This window comes from Typopeltis vanoorti, chromosome 22 (assembly GCF_054136105.1).
Source record: "Typopeltis vanoorti isolate ZY-2024b chromosome 22, IOZ_Tvanoo_1.0, whole genome shotgun sequence".
NCBI lineage: Eukaryota > Metazoa > Arthropoda > Arachnida > Uropygi > Thelyphonidae > Typopeltis > Typopeltis vanoorti.
The window spans coordinates 55,996,411-56,015,208 of record NC_143570.1 but is presented as its reverse complement, the minus strand read 5'-3'; the positions used below and the strand labels follow the sequence as shown (position 1 = coordinate 56,015,208).

The 18,798-nt window shown below is 35.6% G+C and overlaps 1 protein-coding gene across 1 annotated transcript in view; it reads left to right on the top strand.

Moving 5' to 3' along the window:
• Positions 1 to 18,798, top strand: part of Vps50 (vacuolar protein sorting 50) — a 664,618-nt gene that overhangs the window by 587,936 nt on the left and 57,884 nt on the right. Inside the window, exon 22 of the mRNA XM_090411754.1 lies at positions 13,024 to 13,120. Within this exon, the coding sequence (XP_090267880.1) occupies positions 13,024 to 13,120 (97 nt within the window). The remainder of the gene's footprint in view (positions 1 to 13,023; positions 13,121 to 18,798) is intronic.

The window sequence follows — 18,798 nt, the reverse complement described above, 5'->3', positions numbered from 1 at the left end:
TCTTCCCAGCTAACTTACAATCGGGCACTAGGACACTGCTGCGATGATTCAGCACACATGTAAATCATTGGGGAATCACATGGTGGGATATCTTGAAAGAGCCGTCTCTGCTACTACCGAACTTCCCATCTTCATCGGAACTGCTCTTTGCTGGAATACAACACTTCCCCGTCCTCAGAAAGGCCTGGCACAAGAGCAGACTTCGAAACGAGAGCCCCCTAGCCACTCAATCTCTGTCTTTTATATCATTCTCCCTACCTTGGCCCTTCTTCTCTAAAGTCCCCCAGATTTACTGGAAGGTTTTCTTCTTCACCCATGCTATCGTTGGGTTTTTGGCGGGAAAATTCATATTCCGGTGACCTTGCCGACTGTTGCTAGCCACCATAGGTCTCCTAGCCTAATCCTGTCTGAGCTTAATTTTAGTTACAAATCTTTTGGTTCTTATTCAAATATTTTAACATTTAGTTACAACATTTATCTCAATACAGTGAGCTATACATTCTTTTACTTACAAGTATAATATGTAATTTAATTGCCCATGTAAAATCGACATAGAAAAGATTTCTATTTTTTTTCTATACGAGATTTTACACAAGTATTTCCAATCTGAAGACTTCTCACATTAGGTCCACACTATCCAATCATTTGCATTTTATATAGAAATTATTAACCAAATAAGTAAAACTGCTATATTGGAGTGGGGGGGGGGGGGTTAGTTTATAATAAATTTATATGGAGCAATGGAGAAATCAGGCAAAAAATCAAGCTAGAAGTATACAGGATGATCAGATAATTTAGAGTTTTTCAATAACGGTTTAATTCATAACACAACACTAATAAGAATATAATATATTTATTTATTTATTTGCTTATGTTTTGCCTGTTTCTGCCCAGCATATTCAGAGAACAAACAGCAGTAATTAATAACCTGAATAGTTTATTTTAAACTTCACACTACTGACTAATTGTTGCTATTTGCATGCTGTGACAAAATTTTGGACTCTGAAGATGCTGAGTAGTAAATCAGCAAAATATCAGCAACTTAGCAAATAAATGGCCTGGTTGGTCAAGTGGTTAGCGTATCCGCTCTCCAGCTAAAAGGCTGCGGGTTCGAATCCCGCCGTAGGCATGGATGTTTGTGATTGTCTCTGAAAATACTAGTGGTGCCGGTGGGCAGTAGATAGTGTTGGTGTGGTTGCAGTTCATTGTAGTTGGTGGATTGAGTGATGGAGACAGAGAGTTATAGAGTAGGTTCCCTCCCTTGATGAGTCCTTGGACTCATCAAGTAAATTATGTGATGTAGTAATAGTCATAAATTTATTAGTAATTTTCTTATTAATGTCTTGTGTTGTGAATTAAATCATTATAAAAAAATCAACACGAACATGAGATTTCTATTTGTACAATGTTCAGATAACAGATGCTCAGACAACAAATTACAGAAGGGTTTTTGCAAGATTAATACATTAATACAGAGGAAAAGGTCTGGTGGTGGGAGAACTAGGGGCCATCCTTGGAAACTGAGCAAGAGTGTGCTTGGGGGGGGGGGGGGCTAGAACTAGGTGTTTTTTGCTCGGAGAGTGATAAATGAGTCAAATAGCTTGCCAGAGTCTGTTGTAAGTGCTAGGACTGAATGAGTTCAAAGCAAAATATGATAGATACTGCACAAATGTTGGATAGCACTTTGCATGATGTTTAGGGCCTCCCTCAACAATTATAATAATGTCATATTTACTCGAATATAACTCGCTCTTTTTTCCCCAAAATTAAAGTTAAAAAATTGTGTTGTGAGATATATGTGAGGATTTTTGGAAACTGAAATTTTTCAGGAAAAAATTAAATTGACATTTATAATTAAATCCTCAGTATTCATTGCAATTTATAATTGCTCACATTATTTATAAAATTAATGCATTTAAATTTTCGTTATCATTACTTATGTGATCAACCACTCACCTTCATTGTGCAATATATTTGAATCTTTAGCACCAATGCTTCTGTAATTAAATTAAAACAAACAGTTTCATTATTGCTTCTCCTTTTATCATTTTGGGATCATAAGATCACCATGATTTAAAAAAAAAAAAAGAAACTGCAAATATAAATTGTGAAATAGATGTAAAAGAATTCTTGGATTACTTTACAGATTTTAGGACAGATAATACTGGCATCAAAAATAATTACACCAAAAACTTATAAAATATCTTAAATGATATGATAACAATGAAAGAATTAAAGGACAACCTAAATAAAATAAAAAAAATGGCAAATTAGCAGGAGAAGATGGGATAAACTCCGAACTGTATAAATTTGCTGGAAAAAAATTTCATCAAAGATTACTAAAAGTTTTAAATAAAATATACACAAATGGACAATTACCAATAGAATGGAATACAAGCATAGTAAAGCCCTATTTAAAAAAAGGGATAAAACAAAACCTGCTAACTACAGAGGTATTAGTTTATTGAATAAATGCTACAAAATATATAGCAGAATCCTTAATGAAAAACTAAAAATGTACAGTGAAAAAATATTATTACAATGTCAAAATGGATTTAGAAAAGGATGCTCTGTAATAGATGCAGCTTTCTGTTTAAAACTACTTATAGAAAAAAGAAGCAAAAAGATTACTAAAATTTTTAAATAAAATATATACAAATGGACAAATACCAATAGAATGGCATACAAGCATAGTAATACCTATATTTAAAAAAAAAAAGGGATAAAACAAAACCTGCTAAGTACAGAGGTATTAGTTTATTGAATACATGCTACAAAACATATAGCAGAATCCTTAATGAAAAACTAAAAATATACAGTGAAAAGATATTATTAGAATGTCAAAATGGATTTAGAAAAGGATGCTCTACAATGGATGCAGCTTTCTGTTTAAAACTACTTATAGAAAAAAGAAGATAATTTAATTTAGAAACTCCTCTTTTGTTTATAGATTACGAAAAAGCATTTAACAAAGTAAAAAGATATCTACTGTTTGATATATTACAAAGAATAAATATACCTAATATTTTACTACATTCTATATTGAATACATATAAAGATAATGAAATAAAAATAAAAATAAATGAAAAGTTATCTGAAAAACAATCTATAAACCAAGGAGTAAAACAGGGATGCCCTCTGTCTCCAACACTTTTCAATATTTACATTAATGAAATATTAATACAGTAGAATACCTTAAACAACCAAGGTATAGAAATTTCCCAGAATAACAAAATAAATACGCTATTATTTGCAGATGATCAGGTAATAATATCAGATAAGGAAGATAATTTACAAAGAGCAATATATAATTTAAACATTATAGTAGAACAGTTTGGAATGAAAATTTCCATAGATAAAACTAAAACAATGGCATTTTGTGGACAAACTCCATTTAGAAGCAAAATAGTTATTAATAATAAAATAATAGAACAGATAAATACTTTCAGTTATCTTGGATGTGAAATATCATATGAAGGAGAAAAAGACATAAAATTAAAAACGTCAAAATTTTTACAGATTATAGGCCTGATAAATAGAACATTCAACCCAAATATAGTACAAAAAGAAACACGCTTGAAAATATACAATACTTTAGCAGTGCCCACATTATGTGGCAGTGAAATTTGGGCAATAAACAAACAAGATAAAGAATAAAAACAAGTGAAATGAGAGTTATGAGAAGAACTACAAAATACACATTATTATTATTTGACACCTCCAGGGAGTCCAAAGATTCATCGAGGGAGAGTGTGCCAACAGCATTGAATGATAGGGCCCCTTCCAACTACTAACCGCGCTCAAACTTACTTAACTGAGCCATTAGTAGCAGAGGCTCTACCAATCAACCAACCTTTGCCGGCAATTAGATCAAAAAAACAAAATCAATAGAAGAAAAACTAAACAATTATAAACAAAAATGGATTGAACATGTAAACCGAATGGCCAACACCCGACATCCTAAAATATAAGCCAATTGGAAAGAGAAGACAAGGTAGACCTCAAAAAAGGATATTGGATGGATAATGAGACCGGAACAGACCAATATGGTCTATACCCGTAATTAGTGTTATGATGATGATGATTTAAAAAAACTGAAAATAGGTATGATTTACCCATTTTTAGATAACATTGCTGTGAATGTCTGGCTGCGCATGCACACTTTCACGTAAACCTCACTTCATTCACCACTCCACTCCTGCGCAATCCAAGATTGAGTAGCAGTCAATGCTCTCACTCCATTTCCTCTACTGGTTGCTTCCATCTCTATGCATGTGATTGGTGCAAAAGATCGTGGAGCTCAACGACAAAGGCAAGCAAATGATTGTTGAGTTAAAATGTTGATTCTCTTCAACCGAATTCCAAAGTATCTGAAACTGCTATAACATTCACTATCGATTTCTTAAAGTTTTAAACTTCTTTCATGTGTGAGGTATGCGCAAAACTTTTTTAATTTCTTTTTTCATTAAGTAAAATCAGGGATGCGAGGGCGAGTTATATTCAAGTAAATACAGTAAGTTTTAACATAGGGATCTAAGAGCTGAATTAGAAATAAAACTGTTAATCAAAATTCAGACCACAGTTATGAGACTGCTGAGAAAAATTACAGAAGTGAGAGGGTTGCATTAATGTTTGGACTATATTAAAAATGAAAATTTTAGAATGAACTTGATATTATTTTTATTAAACAGTAGGACAATGATACCTATTATACCTCTCTTTGAACACATTTACAGAGACAAAGTGCTTGCATTCAACTATAGCAACGTGTTCACCAATCTCCAAGTGAAAAGTCTAGTCTTAATGCCATTAGTAACCACACTTTTACTCATTTCCAGGGATGTTTATCTGTTCTGCCACCTCTACCAAGTGCTGAAAAATTTCCTCTACGTCAGTCTTCCTAAGTAACTTATATGTTAATGTCATATATCACCACTTATCAACATCAACTTCTGTCATAGTTGGTGTTAGTTGAGAGTTGCATCAGCAACTGAGAGTTACTGATGCAACTCTCAGTCTATCCTACTCTCTATCTTGGTCACTTACCACTGGATCCTCTCTCTGCCACTTTCTCATCCCAAAGAAACCTGCTTGACCAAACTTGTGCACAGTAATTCAGATGTGACCATATCAGAGCCTTATAGAGAGGATTGATAAGTTCCTTATCTCTGCTTCTTCATATGCTTCATTAACCAAGTATTCTTTGAATCACCTTGGCCACTTCAGTTCTCTGTCTGCCAACACTCCCATATCTCTAGTTTCATCAACTTCCTGGAGTACTCTTTGATTAACGTGGTATACAGATTGCTATCTTTTCATTCCAAAATGCATAACTTTATACTTTTACACATCCAGCTGATGCCCATTATCTTTTGCTCATATTGTCAGCCTAATTAAATTATCCTGGCCTTGATTAAATATTACTCAACCCAATTTTACATAATCAGCAAAGAACTGAATATTTCCATTCAAATCATTTCCTGTATCATTTATAATACAACTTAAACTAAAGTGGTTCAAGTGCAGAGCCTTGTGGCATACAGCTAGTCACCCTTTTTCTCCTGCATTCTGCTTCTCCATATATTGCTCTTTGGTACTTGTCCATTAGCCGCCCTTGTATCCATATCACCAAGTTCAAATCCATCTCCATTTCTTCACTTTGTATAACAGACTTCCATGTGATATTCTGTCAAATGCTTTTGCAATATCTTGCAGTATCATGTAACCGTTTCCTTTATCCAGCTCAGCTGTCAGTTTATTATAAAAGTAAATTACTATAGTATGACTTGCCCTACACATAGCCTTCCTGTACCACACAAGATACACATTCTTATCCACTCATTCCTTATTTCTTTCTTTGACATACTTCTCAGATATCTTTACTGCCACTTTCAAAATGTAATTGTCCATAATTTGCTTCCTCTCTCTTAGAGCAGCAGGACTATTTTGTCCTCCTTCCATTCCCTTGGGACTTGAGCAGAATTGAAACTTCAGTTAAACAGCCTGGTCAGAGGCTGTGCTAATCTATTTGTGTTCTTGTAATATGAACAATGGCACACCCAGAGGGGAATGCCCCCCCCAAAAAAAAAAGGAAAAAAAAACACTAGAAAACTTCCCAAAAATCTTTTCCTAATTAAAATTCATTTTTTTATTTATGATGTGTCATATCTTAACTACTGAATTGCTGCTGTGAACACAAGGTGAACGAAGCAGGACAGAGATCATGGGTATCATGTATTGGCAATCACTGCAGATGCTCAGTCATGTGTAGTGTGTATACTCAACCTGCCCCCCCCCCCCCCCCCCCCGAGATTAAATCTTGAGTGCTTCCCCTCCTCACAAGATTAAATCCTGAGTGCACCACTGAATATGAATGCTAATATTCATGGCCACATTCATATTGCAATTCTGCAATATTCTAAGTACTTCCTGTTCATCAGCCTTTTTATTTCCAGATTACTTCTGTCGCATCTGTCATTGCAGTATCTTCATATGGAATGATATACCCTTGCAAAGTGGTCACGCAGTAAATCAACTATTCATCTGCTTCTGTTACCTCCCTACATCTGCACCCATTAAAGTTATCTTCTATAGGCATTCTTCCTTTTTCTTGTCACCTAGCAAAAGAAATAGTCAAACTTGGTTGTAACTTGCACAGAAATAAAAAAAGATCGTGATTATATTGAGAGCAAAAAGCCATAATGATTTTAATTTACACAAATTCTCATACAGTTATTCACTTTTATAACGAGCATATTAGATGGTATACCATACAAATTTTGGTAACCGTGCAAATATTCTTAATTGTTCCAGTGGTTCTTGGGATACTGAATTCTTGGAATAGACAAAAATGAAAGAGTGACAGCTTTTATCACCACCAGCATTGGATTACAGGCTGGTTTATAACCTGATCTTGTTCTTGAGGCCATTCCCTCATCCCTCATCCCCTTTACCTAAACTGCCATGACTGTAAAATCAGTTAAAAACAAACCCGTCTGTCAGAAACATTCCACTAAAAGCAAGTGTCTCTAAAAGAAAGCATGGTGTGAAAAATGTTGAAGTGTCTAAAAAGTTTTCTTTGTCCTCTTCAATACTATCGACATTATAGAAGAATAAAGATATTTACATATTGGAATGGGAAAACAACACAACTGAAACAAATTTAGAAAGTGCAAGTTACAAACGTTGATGAAGAATTGGACCTGGGTTGGAATCCCTGCTAAAATATGAAGAACCTTTATAAGGGCTTTTCAAGTAAAGATGAGTTAGCTGATCTCATATGGAGGTGGCAGGGTTTTTCTTCTGTTAAGTATAGTTTTTTCAGCCTTCAAAACTATCAAATTGACCAGAGGAACGTGCACAACTAACAATCATAATATATAAGCTTCATAGCCTTATATACTTAGACAGATACTTGAGAAAGGTTCTACTCTCCAACCAAAAGGCCTCGGGTTCAAATTCCACCGTGGGCATGGATATTTGTGATTGTCTATGAAAGAACTAGTGGTGGTAGCGGTAGATGGCGTTGGTGGATTGAGTGGTGGAGACTGAGCTGGAGAGCAGGTGCCCTTCCTCAATGAGTCTTTGGACTCCCTGGAGGTGTCAAAAAAAAAAAATGTTTTGCTAATCAAAAGTCTTTATGAAGATAAAGGCTTTTGATTCAGCTCATAGGAAAATTTATGGAACATTGTTAAAAACTCATACAATACCTTATTAGCATTATGTCTGCTTTATAATGATAACAGTGATGCTTACGTTGTTGTTGAAGCATTTAGTGAATGGTTTAAAATAACTACTGAAGTAAGACTGGAGTGTTCTACCACCTTTTCTGTTTGGTTTTGTAATTGATTTTCTAATCAACAAGAATGCAAAGGAAGGATTAGGAATTAAAGTGGTCCCAGAATCTTAGATATCTGATCTGGATTATGTTGATGATTTGATCTTATTCAAAAATGTGGAAGAAAAAGAACTCCTTCATTGCTGCAATTGATGATGCTGTGAGTCAGCTAGGTTTGATTATTAATATTCAGAAAACAAAGATGAATCCTTTGTATTTCTTAAAAGATGTGCTATAGAGCAGATGTTTCTCTAACTTCAGTTATCAGTATCACTGATAGCAGTGTTACTGATATTGGTGACGTGAGGAATGAAGTAGGTAGAAGATTAGGTATGGCTTCAAGAATGTTCAGAAAATTATACAAAGTGTGGAAAGACAGCAGAATATCAATAAAAACAAAACTTAAAATTTGCAATGTTTTGCATTATGGAGCTGAGACATGGACATTGTGTAACAGTGATAATCAGATCAAAAGCATCTGATTACAATCGGATGCTTTTGATCAATGATGTTTAAGGAGTATTTTTGAGATGAGGTGGTTTGACTTCATGAATAACGATGAGATGCATCAGAGTGGTCAGCCACCTCTCACCGCTATCCTCCTCATCATCAACTTCCTGATATCTGCCCTCAAGGGGTGTTCAAGATCATGGAAAAGCTACAATGATTCAAAAATATCAGAATTCAGTAGGTCAATGAGATTATGCTGAGTGATCCTGAAGGTGTTAGGAAATAATGGAGGCCCCGAATAAGATGGATTGACAATTCCAAACGGAATTGGAATTCAGTGGCATAAAGCAGTGTACACACAGGACAGACACATCTGTGAAAGAAAGATATTTGAGTTGATCAAATTCCCGAGATTGTTGGTTGCTTGAGGAACTTGTGTATAATGTTAACATTATATATTGTATAAGAATTTTATTTATTTATATTTGATATCAATTTATTTTTGATTTAAATTGGAAGTGATCACCATTTAGTCTTCAGCAGAATAAAATTGAATTTCATACTGAAAAGAAGAACATGTAAGAAAGTAGTAAAATGAATAAAAGTTGAGCAGCTCAGATATGAACTGTAGACTAAAATAAACATTATTCAAGAAAAAAATGAAAGAGTTTGAGAACAGGAATCAAACTTTGGAGACTCAGTGGCTAGTCCTCAAGAAAACATTCATTGATTCGTTCAGAGAGGCATGTGGTGAGGTTGTCTGCAAGGATAGAAAAATCAAAACTCCATTGTGGACACAGGAAGTTAGAGGCAGTGAAGAAAAAGAAGAAATCGTATCAAAAGTTCCTGGCAAATAAGTCAGTTTGTGCTCTTAGAGAATACAGAGACAAATGTAAGAAAGCTAAACACTGTGTTCTGGAGGTTGTTGAAGAAGATCAGAAATGGAGAAAGGAATGTCACCTTTATCATCCTAATTAAAAGGAATTAAGAATGATAAAGGTGACATAAAAACTGGAGAAAAAGATATCCTTGAAAAATTGCTAAATGAAACAAGCAGTGATAAAAAAAACACTGACCAGGCATGTAGTCAGGAATACATATCCATACTTGAAGTAGAAAAAGCCATCAAAGGCCTGAAATGTGGAAAGGCAGCAGGAGTAGATGATATTCGACCAGAAATGTTCAAGTATGGAGATATAAAAATCTTACGATGGCTGGGCTGCACTGCATAGTTCAGAAGGCCTGGATACGGATGAATTCCAGATGATTGGAGTAGAGCTCTCATCATACCCATGTGTAAAAAGGGAAATAAAACTGAATGTGAAAATTACAGAGGTATTTCTCTACTGAATGTTGCTGGTAAGATTTACACAAGTATACTTGAGAAATGATTGAGAAGGATTGTGGAAGAAAAGCTTAGTGAAGAACAAGCTGAATTTATGCCAAATAGAGGCTGTCAGAAGTAGCTATTCAGATTTTCACTTTACAACAAATAGTTGAGAAATCGTGGGAATATAACAAAGATCTGTATTTAAGTTTTGTAGATCTGGAAAAGGCATATGACAAGGTGCCAAGAGAGAAGCTATTCAAATGCTACAGTTGTACGGTGTCAATGGGCTATTATATCAATTATTATTTGTCACCTACAGGGTGTCCAAAGACTCATCAAGGGAGGGCATCCACTCTACAGCTCTGCTTCCACCACTCACAATCTACCAATTGACTGCAATTACCCCAACACTATCCACCGCCAACCACCACTAGTATTTCCACAGACAATCGCAAACATCCATGTTCACGGCAGGATTAGAACCTGCATCCTCTTGACTGGAGAGCAGATACGCAAACCATTCGGGCTGGCAGCTGGCAATACTTATTCTTTATTTGAGTTGTAATTCAGCAGTTAGAATTGAAGGAAGATAGTTTAATGTTAAATCTCGTGTCAGACAAGGATGTACATTATTCTCTCTGTTATTCACTATCTATATGGATCACATTATGAAGGAAACTGGTATTAAACCTGATATCAAAATTGCATATGTTAATCTCAGCTCTTCTTTATGCGAATGATGTTATACTTTTAAATAGATCCACTGCAAGTCTGCAAGATTCCCTGACTCAATTGAATAACTGTTGTAATAGACATGGTATGAAGGTCAGCAATAACAAGACAATGAAAATAGGCAGAATCGTTGAAAATATCAATTGCATTGTGAATGGAGAACCTATAGAATAAGTGAAACATTTCAACTACTTAGGCATGATTTTTAGTGAAGGTGGTAAATTAAATTTGGAAATAGACAACAGGGCCGGTATAGTAGGAAGTCAACTGAATAAATTTATATGGAATAAGAGAGAAATTAGTCAAAACACTAAATTTGCTGAATACAAGACAGTGTTCAAACTAATTTTAACTTTTGAATCTGAGAGCTGGGTCATAAGTAAAACTCTTGACCAAAGACTAGAGACTGCAGATATGAGAGTTCTGAGAAAGATGAGGAGATGCCATCAATGGCAATATCATATTAAAAACAGAGATATTAAGAAAGAACTTGACATTGTTAGCATCCAGGAATTCGTTAGCAGAGTTAATCTCATATGGTATGGTCACTTAAACAGAATGGGAGAGGACAGATTAGCAAAACAAGTGTTCTCTGCTGGGTTGGCAGGAAAATGACCCAGAGGAAGACCATGATATATGTGGATTGATATGGTAAAAAGTGCCTTAGAAGATAGAAGTATAAGATCTGATAATGTTGGAGTCTTGACAGGTAACAGACTGATTTGGAAGAAAATTGTAGATAGGAAGTTAGTAATGATGTAAATTTTTCATGTTGTACTATCATATCCTGTATATCCCTTGGAGGGTACACAGGATATGATAGTACAACATATCCTGTGTACCCTCAAGTGGTATACAGGATATGATAATACAACATATCATATCCTGTATACATGGAAGGAGTTTGATGATTTTTGATATCAGTCACATACACAAGAAGTGGCAGAACTTATAGCATATTAATGACAAGTGTAGGCAAGAATTGGGAAAGCAGAAACTCACTGATATTGCCTACACTTGTCACTAATCACTAATCATCATAAGGTGTTCCTCAACATATGATGACAGCTCTTCCAGAGAAGACCAGCAGGTGGTGGGAAAAAAGAGGATAAGAGGGAAGCAGGTTCAACCTGTTTGCAGCTGTTACTCATGCTTTAACAGGCCCAGCAGAAAACAGAGAAATGATAGATGGATTGCAAGGGTTTATTCAGTTGTTTGCGGATGATGTGAAGCTGGGAAGTATTATTAGTAATAGTGCAGACGCGGCAGTCCTGAAGAGGATTTGAATAAGCTAGATAGATGGGCAAATGAATGGGGTTGTTGGTTTAATGCAGCAAAATGTAAGGTCTGGAGGTTTGGGAAACAATGATGGGACACTGCATACTCTATGAGAGGAGTTATACTGGAGGAATTAGGGGAGACAAGATCTGGGGTTGATGATTGATAGAAACCTGAAATTTAGGGGACATATTGCAAAGTTGGTGAAGGTAAAACAGAGGATTGCTGCAATAATGAGAAGGACGCTGACCTGCAGAGATAGAACAGTTATCATTCCGTTGTATAAGACCCTGATCAGACCACACTTGGACTATTGTTCTCAGATTTGGTCCCCAGGATTTGAAGGTGATAAATTAACTGTGGAAAGGGTACAAAGGCGGGTAATAAAGATGGTTTCAGGACTGTACAATGTTAGTTATGAGGATTGGCTGAGGGAATGTGGACTGCAGAGTTTGGTGGATAGAAGAAGCAGAGGTGATATGATTGAGACTTTTAAACTGTTGAGAGGTGGTTAAGAGGGTTGACAGTGGGGAGTTCTTTCGCTTGGTTGAACAGCGGGAAGGTGTGATGACATGAGGCCATCCCTGGAAGTTACGAAAGGAAACTGTGAACAAGAGGGTGAGGAGTAGTTTCTTTGCATGGAGGGTGGTTGAACCATGGAATGCATTGCCTGATGGAGTGGTGAGAACGAGAACGGTCAATGAGTTTAAGGAGTGTATGATAGACTGTGTTTCTTGGGGGAGGGGGACCTCCCATGATGAGTCTTTTGACTCCATGGATTCCTGAATAATAATAATAATAATAGATGCCAGTTTGGTGGAATAGTATCAATAGAAGTAGCTGTAGAAGAAACATTTTTCCTACAAATAGTAGCTGAAGTGAATCATTGAAAGAAGAAGAATAAAAGTTAACTCCATTTTCACTAACCTTTGCTCTTAACATATGGATTCCAATTATTGTATTATTCTTGTGCTTAATAGTAAATTATGCATTCTGCATAATGTGAATTACAAACCTACATTCCAGTGTATGTTCTGTATTTATGCCATCGATCTTAAGGATGTTGCAGATATGCTGAAAAATAGCTGAGCAATCAATGGTGTTGAGTCATTTAAGAATTTATATCTTCTTTGGAATAATGAAAATTTCCAAGTTATAAAACAGCAAGACTTATAATCAGGTCCCACACTGATCTTCTTCTCTCTTTCATCATCTATGTGAATGATGATGAGGCCGAATGAACTCTTTCCACTTCTGTCTGTCCCAGGAGAATCTGAACAATTCTATCCAGACTGATAATTATGAATATTTGAATGTGTTGGCTTAACATCTTATATCAATCACTTTTATATTTATATTTCTGTTTTATTTTATTTATTTGTTATTGTTTTTGTAGAATATTCTTGGCTGACCAGTTTGAATTCCTTCATCCACACTTAGAAGCCATGATTCCTGGACCTAAACGAGCCTTTCTTCAACAGTTCTGTTCTCAAGTAGGATTTCACTGTTAATATTATTTGAAAGATAGATAGTCATTGATTTAAAGGTTGTAGTGATCAGTAATATACTTTAGGAAATTAGATTTGGAGAAAAGCACACGGCTAATAATAATGGCAAGTATTTACTACACTTCTGCTCAGGACACGAACTAGTCATTACTAATATCATGTTTCAACATAAAATTGTGCACAACTTTACATGGAGAGAAGACACAAGAAATAAGAAAAGCCTTATTGACTATGTCATTGTTGATAGTGATATCTTCATGCTCATTCAGGATACAAGAGTATAAAGAGGATTTGAAATTGGAAGTGACCATTACTTAGCACTAAGCATGATAAAAATGGATGTCATATTGAAAAGAACAGTATAAGAAAGTTTTTAAAAGAATTAAAGTTGAGCAGCTTAAATTGTAGACTCAACTCTACAAACATTATTGAAGAAAAAATGAAATAAAATGAAAACATGAACCAAAACTTGGAGTCTCACTGCCAAACTCTGAAGAAGACATTGATTCAGTTAGGGAGATATATAGTGAAGTTATCTGCAAGGATAGAAAAATAAGAACACCATGATGAATACAAAAAGAAGCAGTCCTGGAAAAGAAGAAACCATACCAAAAGTTCCTAGTAAATAAGTCAGCAGATGTAGTAAAAGAATATAGAGAGTTAAGAGAGTAAAAACTAAGCTGTGTGTAAAAGTAGCTAAAAAAAGTCACAGGAAGACTTTGGTAGGAATATAGAAAATAAATATCAGGAAGATGGCAAATGTTCTAGAGGCTATTGAAGAAACTTAGAAATGGAGGAAAGAGTACTGTAAAGGAATCAGAAATAAAAAAGGTAACATGAAAACAGAAGATAAGGATATCTTAGATGTCTGGAGTAATTACTTTGAAAGACTGTTAAATGAACCAAGCAGTGACAAAACCATACTAGAAAATTTTCAGGAGGAATGCAAAGAGAAATACATATCAATACTTGAGGTAAAAAAAGATGTCAAAAACTTGAAATGTGGAAAGGTAGCTGGAGCAGATAATATTCAACAAGAAATGCTGTTAGTTGTTAAGCATGTGTACATGCTTAAATACTTAGGTGACAAGAATGCAACAAATATGGAAAATGATTTTAATGTTATCAAACGTGCAGCTATGGAAATAGAGGAGAACAAAATAGATATCAATAAAGAAATAGTGCGCTTAAATGTTATCCTTCATAGGAAAAAGCGTGAAATTGAAAAACTGCAGAAGCAGCAAGATTTAAACAGGGCTGAAAAAAAAAAAAGAAGCAGGCAATCTGAAAGAATAATAAAGACCAAACGAACAAACAAAAAAATCAAGTTAAGGAGAAAATTATGTATGGAAGGGACTCAATAATTAGGGGAGTACTTAACAAAAGTATGACAAAAGCGTGTTTCCCAGAAGCAAAAATTCACGATATTAGCCATGCCATCCAGATGCAAAAAGGTAAGTTGAAGGAAATGGTTGTCTTGGTTGGTACCAGTTATTTGAGAGGTGAGACGTATTCCATGAGGGAGGATGTAAAGGAGTTGTTAGAAGAGGCAAAACTCAAGAGTGAGAAGGTGAAGATTGGAAGTCTCCTACCATGCTATGATAGAAGCGAACTGAGGAGGACATTGAAAACTAATGAGACTATACATAAATTGCGCAAAAGGAATGATGTAGAATTTGTGGATCTGTGGTCTTTTTGACAAAAAGAAGGATTTGTACAATGTGGATGGACTGCATCTGAATGGTTTTGGTGGTAGATGTCTGGAGAGAGAGTTTGTTCACCGAGCATGCTAATGTGCAAATTCAGGGAAACTTAGCATTTAGGGTGGAAACAAATGAGTTTGTGTGAAGGCACCCATGAAAAATAGTGTGAGAATGACCAAGTGAGCAATCTAGTCTCTCAGGCAAAAATACTGAATAGTGTAGTCAATTAAGAAAGTAAAGATGAGTGGGGGACTAAAAGGATGCTGCAGTTTCTATCTACTAATGCCAAAAGTATCAGGAACAAGAGGGGGGGGAGTTTTTAGCATTGACATTGCCAAATGTTATAGGCATTAGTGAGACTTGCCTAACAACAGATGATCTAGTTACAGGGATTGAATGTGAAGGGTTTAGTATTTTCAGGGAAGATAGAGACGGTAGGATGGGGGGGGGGGGGTACTGCTGATAATAGCAGATGAATTGCAGCCAAAAAAGAATAGGAGACAGGTAGGAGAGGGGGGGGGCTGTTCATTTGAAGTAGTCTGGTGTGAGATTAAGACCAATAAGACAAAATATACAGTTGGTTGTTACTATAGGCAGGGAGTTCCACAGACATTCTGGAACAATTAGTACAATGAGTGCAGGTTGAGCAACTATTACAGGAGACTTCAGTTATGGAGATATAGACTGGAAGGAAGAAATATCACATGGCAGAAAGGAAATAGAATTTATACACCTGCTGAGGTATAATTACTTAAGGTCAGCCTTTGATGGAGGGAACTAGGAGTGGGAGAGTATTGGACCTGATCATAGGGATGCTTAAGGGTCAAAGCTGTATAACTGAGAGGAGACCTCCACATAGCCTTTAAAGGAATGCAGAGAACCAACCAGGGCTTCTGACCTAATGTCCAATCCTCACCTTCTTGCAGTGCACCCTGTTGGGTATCTACCTGGATACTGAATTAATGAGGATGGGCTGGCAATTTGGAATTTAACCGACCAAATTGTATTCCTATTGGCTTAAACCAAAATACAAAATGATGGTACAACATGACAAAATTTCATGCCGGCTGGAGCGTCGCCCGGTTAAACAAGGTCCCCATTATTTCCGCCAGGGAACCAGGGCAAACAGCAAAAAGTCAGCTACTGGAACAAACCCTAAAACACACCCCAACTCAATATTACCACAGTTGAAGATCGGTACTATCAACACAAGAAGCCTGAGTGGCAAAGAAATGGTGCTAGCTGAGGAATTAGATAAGTACCAGATTGACATAATAGGGATGACTGAAACAAAAAAGACAAAAACTGGTGAGATCTTTCTGAGCAATAAATACAAAATGTTATATTCAGGCAATGACAATCAAGGAAAAGAAGGAGTAGCCATTGTATTCAACACTAAATACGAAGCTGATCTTCTTGAATGGCAGGCAGTCTCGAGTAGAGTGATATGGGCAAATATCAGAATGGGAAACTGAACAATGAGACTTATTTGTGCCTATGGTCCCACAGAAGTCTCTACTAAAGTAGAAGTGGACGAATTTTTTGAGGCTCTAGAGGCTCTACTGACACAATGAAAAAGGAGAAGTTGATCTTTGTTGGGGATCTAAATAGCAGAGTAAGAAGTGATTGTCAGATATACAAAAATATTTTGTATATCTGATGGAAAATTTGGAGAAAAGAGCAAAGCTAATAATAATGGCAAATACCTGTTGGATTTCTACTCGGGACATGGTTATTACTAACACCATGTTCCAACATAAAAATGTGCACAAATTCACATGAAGAGAAGATGCAACGAATAAGAAGTCTCATTGACCATGTTATTGTTGATAGTGATGATTTCTCCCTGGTGCAGGATACCAGAGTGTACAGAGGATTTGAAATTGGAAGTGATCACTATTTTAGTCTTGAGCAGGATAATATTGAATTTCATATTGAAAAGAATAACATGTAAGAAAGTATTAAAGTGAATAAAAGTTGAGCTGCTCTCAGACATGAACTATAGACTAAAATACACAAAGATTATTGAATAAAAAATGAAAGAGTTTGAGAACAGGAACCAAACCTTGGAGATTCAGTGGCAAACCTTGAAGAAAACCCTGACTGATTCAGCCAGAGAGGCATGTGGTAAGGTTGTCTGCAAGGATAGAATAATCAGAACTCCATGGTGGATGCAGGAAGTTAAAGAGGCAGTGAAGGAAAAGAAGAAGCATGTCAAAAGTTCCTGGCAAATAAGTCAGCTTGTGCGCTTAGAGAATACAGAGAGAAAGCTAAACACTGTGTAAAACTAGCTAAACAAAAGTCATGGGAGGACTTTGGCAAGAACATAGAAAATAAATATCAAGAAGGTGGCAAAATATTCTGGAGGTTGTTGAAGAAGCTCAGAAATGGAGGAAAGAGTGCTGTAAAAGGAATTAGAGATTATAAAGGCAACATGAAAACAGGAGAAAAAGATATCCTTGAAGTATGGAGTAATTACTTTGAATAACTGCTAAATGAAACAAGCAGTGATAGCACAGTGGTAAAAGGCACTCAACAGGCATATAGTCAGGAATACATATCCATACTTGAAGTAGAAAAAGCCATCAGAGGCTTGAAATGTGGAAAGGCAGCAGGAGTAGATGATATTCAACCAGAAATGCTCAAGTATGGTGGTATAAGAGTCTTACAGTGGCCGCGCTGCATAGTTCAGAAAGCCTGGACAGAGGGATGAATTCCCGATGATTTGAGTAGAGCTCTCATAGAACCGATATATAAAAAGGGAAATAAAACTTAATGTGAGAATTACAGAGGTATTTCCCTACTGAGTGTTCCTGGTAAGATTTATACTAGTATACTTGAGAAACGGTTGAGAAGAATTGTGGAAGAAAAGCTTGGTGAAGGACAAGCTAGATTCAGGTCAAATAGAGGCTGGCAAGATCAGATCTTAACTTTACAACAAATAGTCGAGAAATCATGGGAATATAACAAAGCTCTGTATTTAAGTTTTGTCGATCTGGAAAAGTCATATGACAAGGTGACAAGAGAGAAGCTATTCAGTACGCTACAGTAATATGGTGTCGATGGGGCATTATATCAAGCAATACTTAGTCATTATTTGAGTTGTAAATCAGCAGTTAGGATTGAAGGAAGTACAGGAAGATGGTTTAATGTTAAATCTGCTGTGAGACAAGGATGTATATATTCCCTTCTGTTATTCGTTATCTATATGGATCATATTATGAAGGAAAGTGGTTTTAAACCTGGTATCAAAATTGGAGATATTAATGTCAGCTGTTTGCTTTATGCAGACGATGTTATACTTATCAATAAATCTGCTACGAAAATGCAAGATTCCTTGAATAAATTGAATAATTGTTTTAATAGATATGTATGAAGGTCAGCAATAAAAAGACAAAGACAATGAAAATAGGCAGAATCGTTGAAAATATCAACTGTGTTTTGAATGAAGAACCTGCGGAATAAGTAAAACATTTCAGCTACTTAGGCACGATTTTTAGTGAAGATGGTTAGTTAAATATGAAAATAGACAACAGAATCCACAAAGCTGGTATGGTAGGAAGTCAACTGAATAAATTCATATGGTATAAGAGAGAAATTAGTCAGAACACTAAATTAGCTGTATACAAGACAGTGTTCAAACCATTTTTAACTTATGGATCTGAGAGATATTAGGTGTTTTATATTGATCCTTGATATCAAGTAAAATACTTGATATTAGGTATCTCCTTCTGTGTAAATGGCTTCAGAATTACATTGAATATGTTATTTTCTTGGATTGTCGTAAGTAATGATATACTTTGTGCAACATATAGGAAAGCAAAAAAGCAAGAATGTGTTTCAGATAATATAGGATCGCAATATCAGATGAGCAAAAATGATTTTGTATTATTGCATAGCTAATAAGTTTTATTTTCATCTTCATTATAAAGGAATATATATAATATCAATTTAAATGCA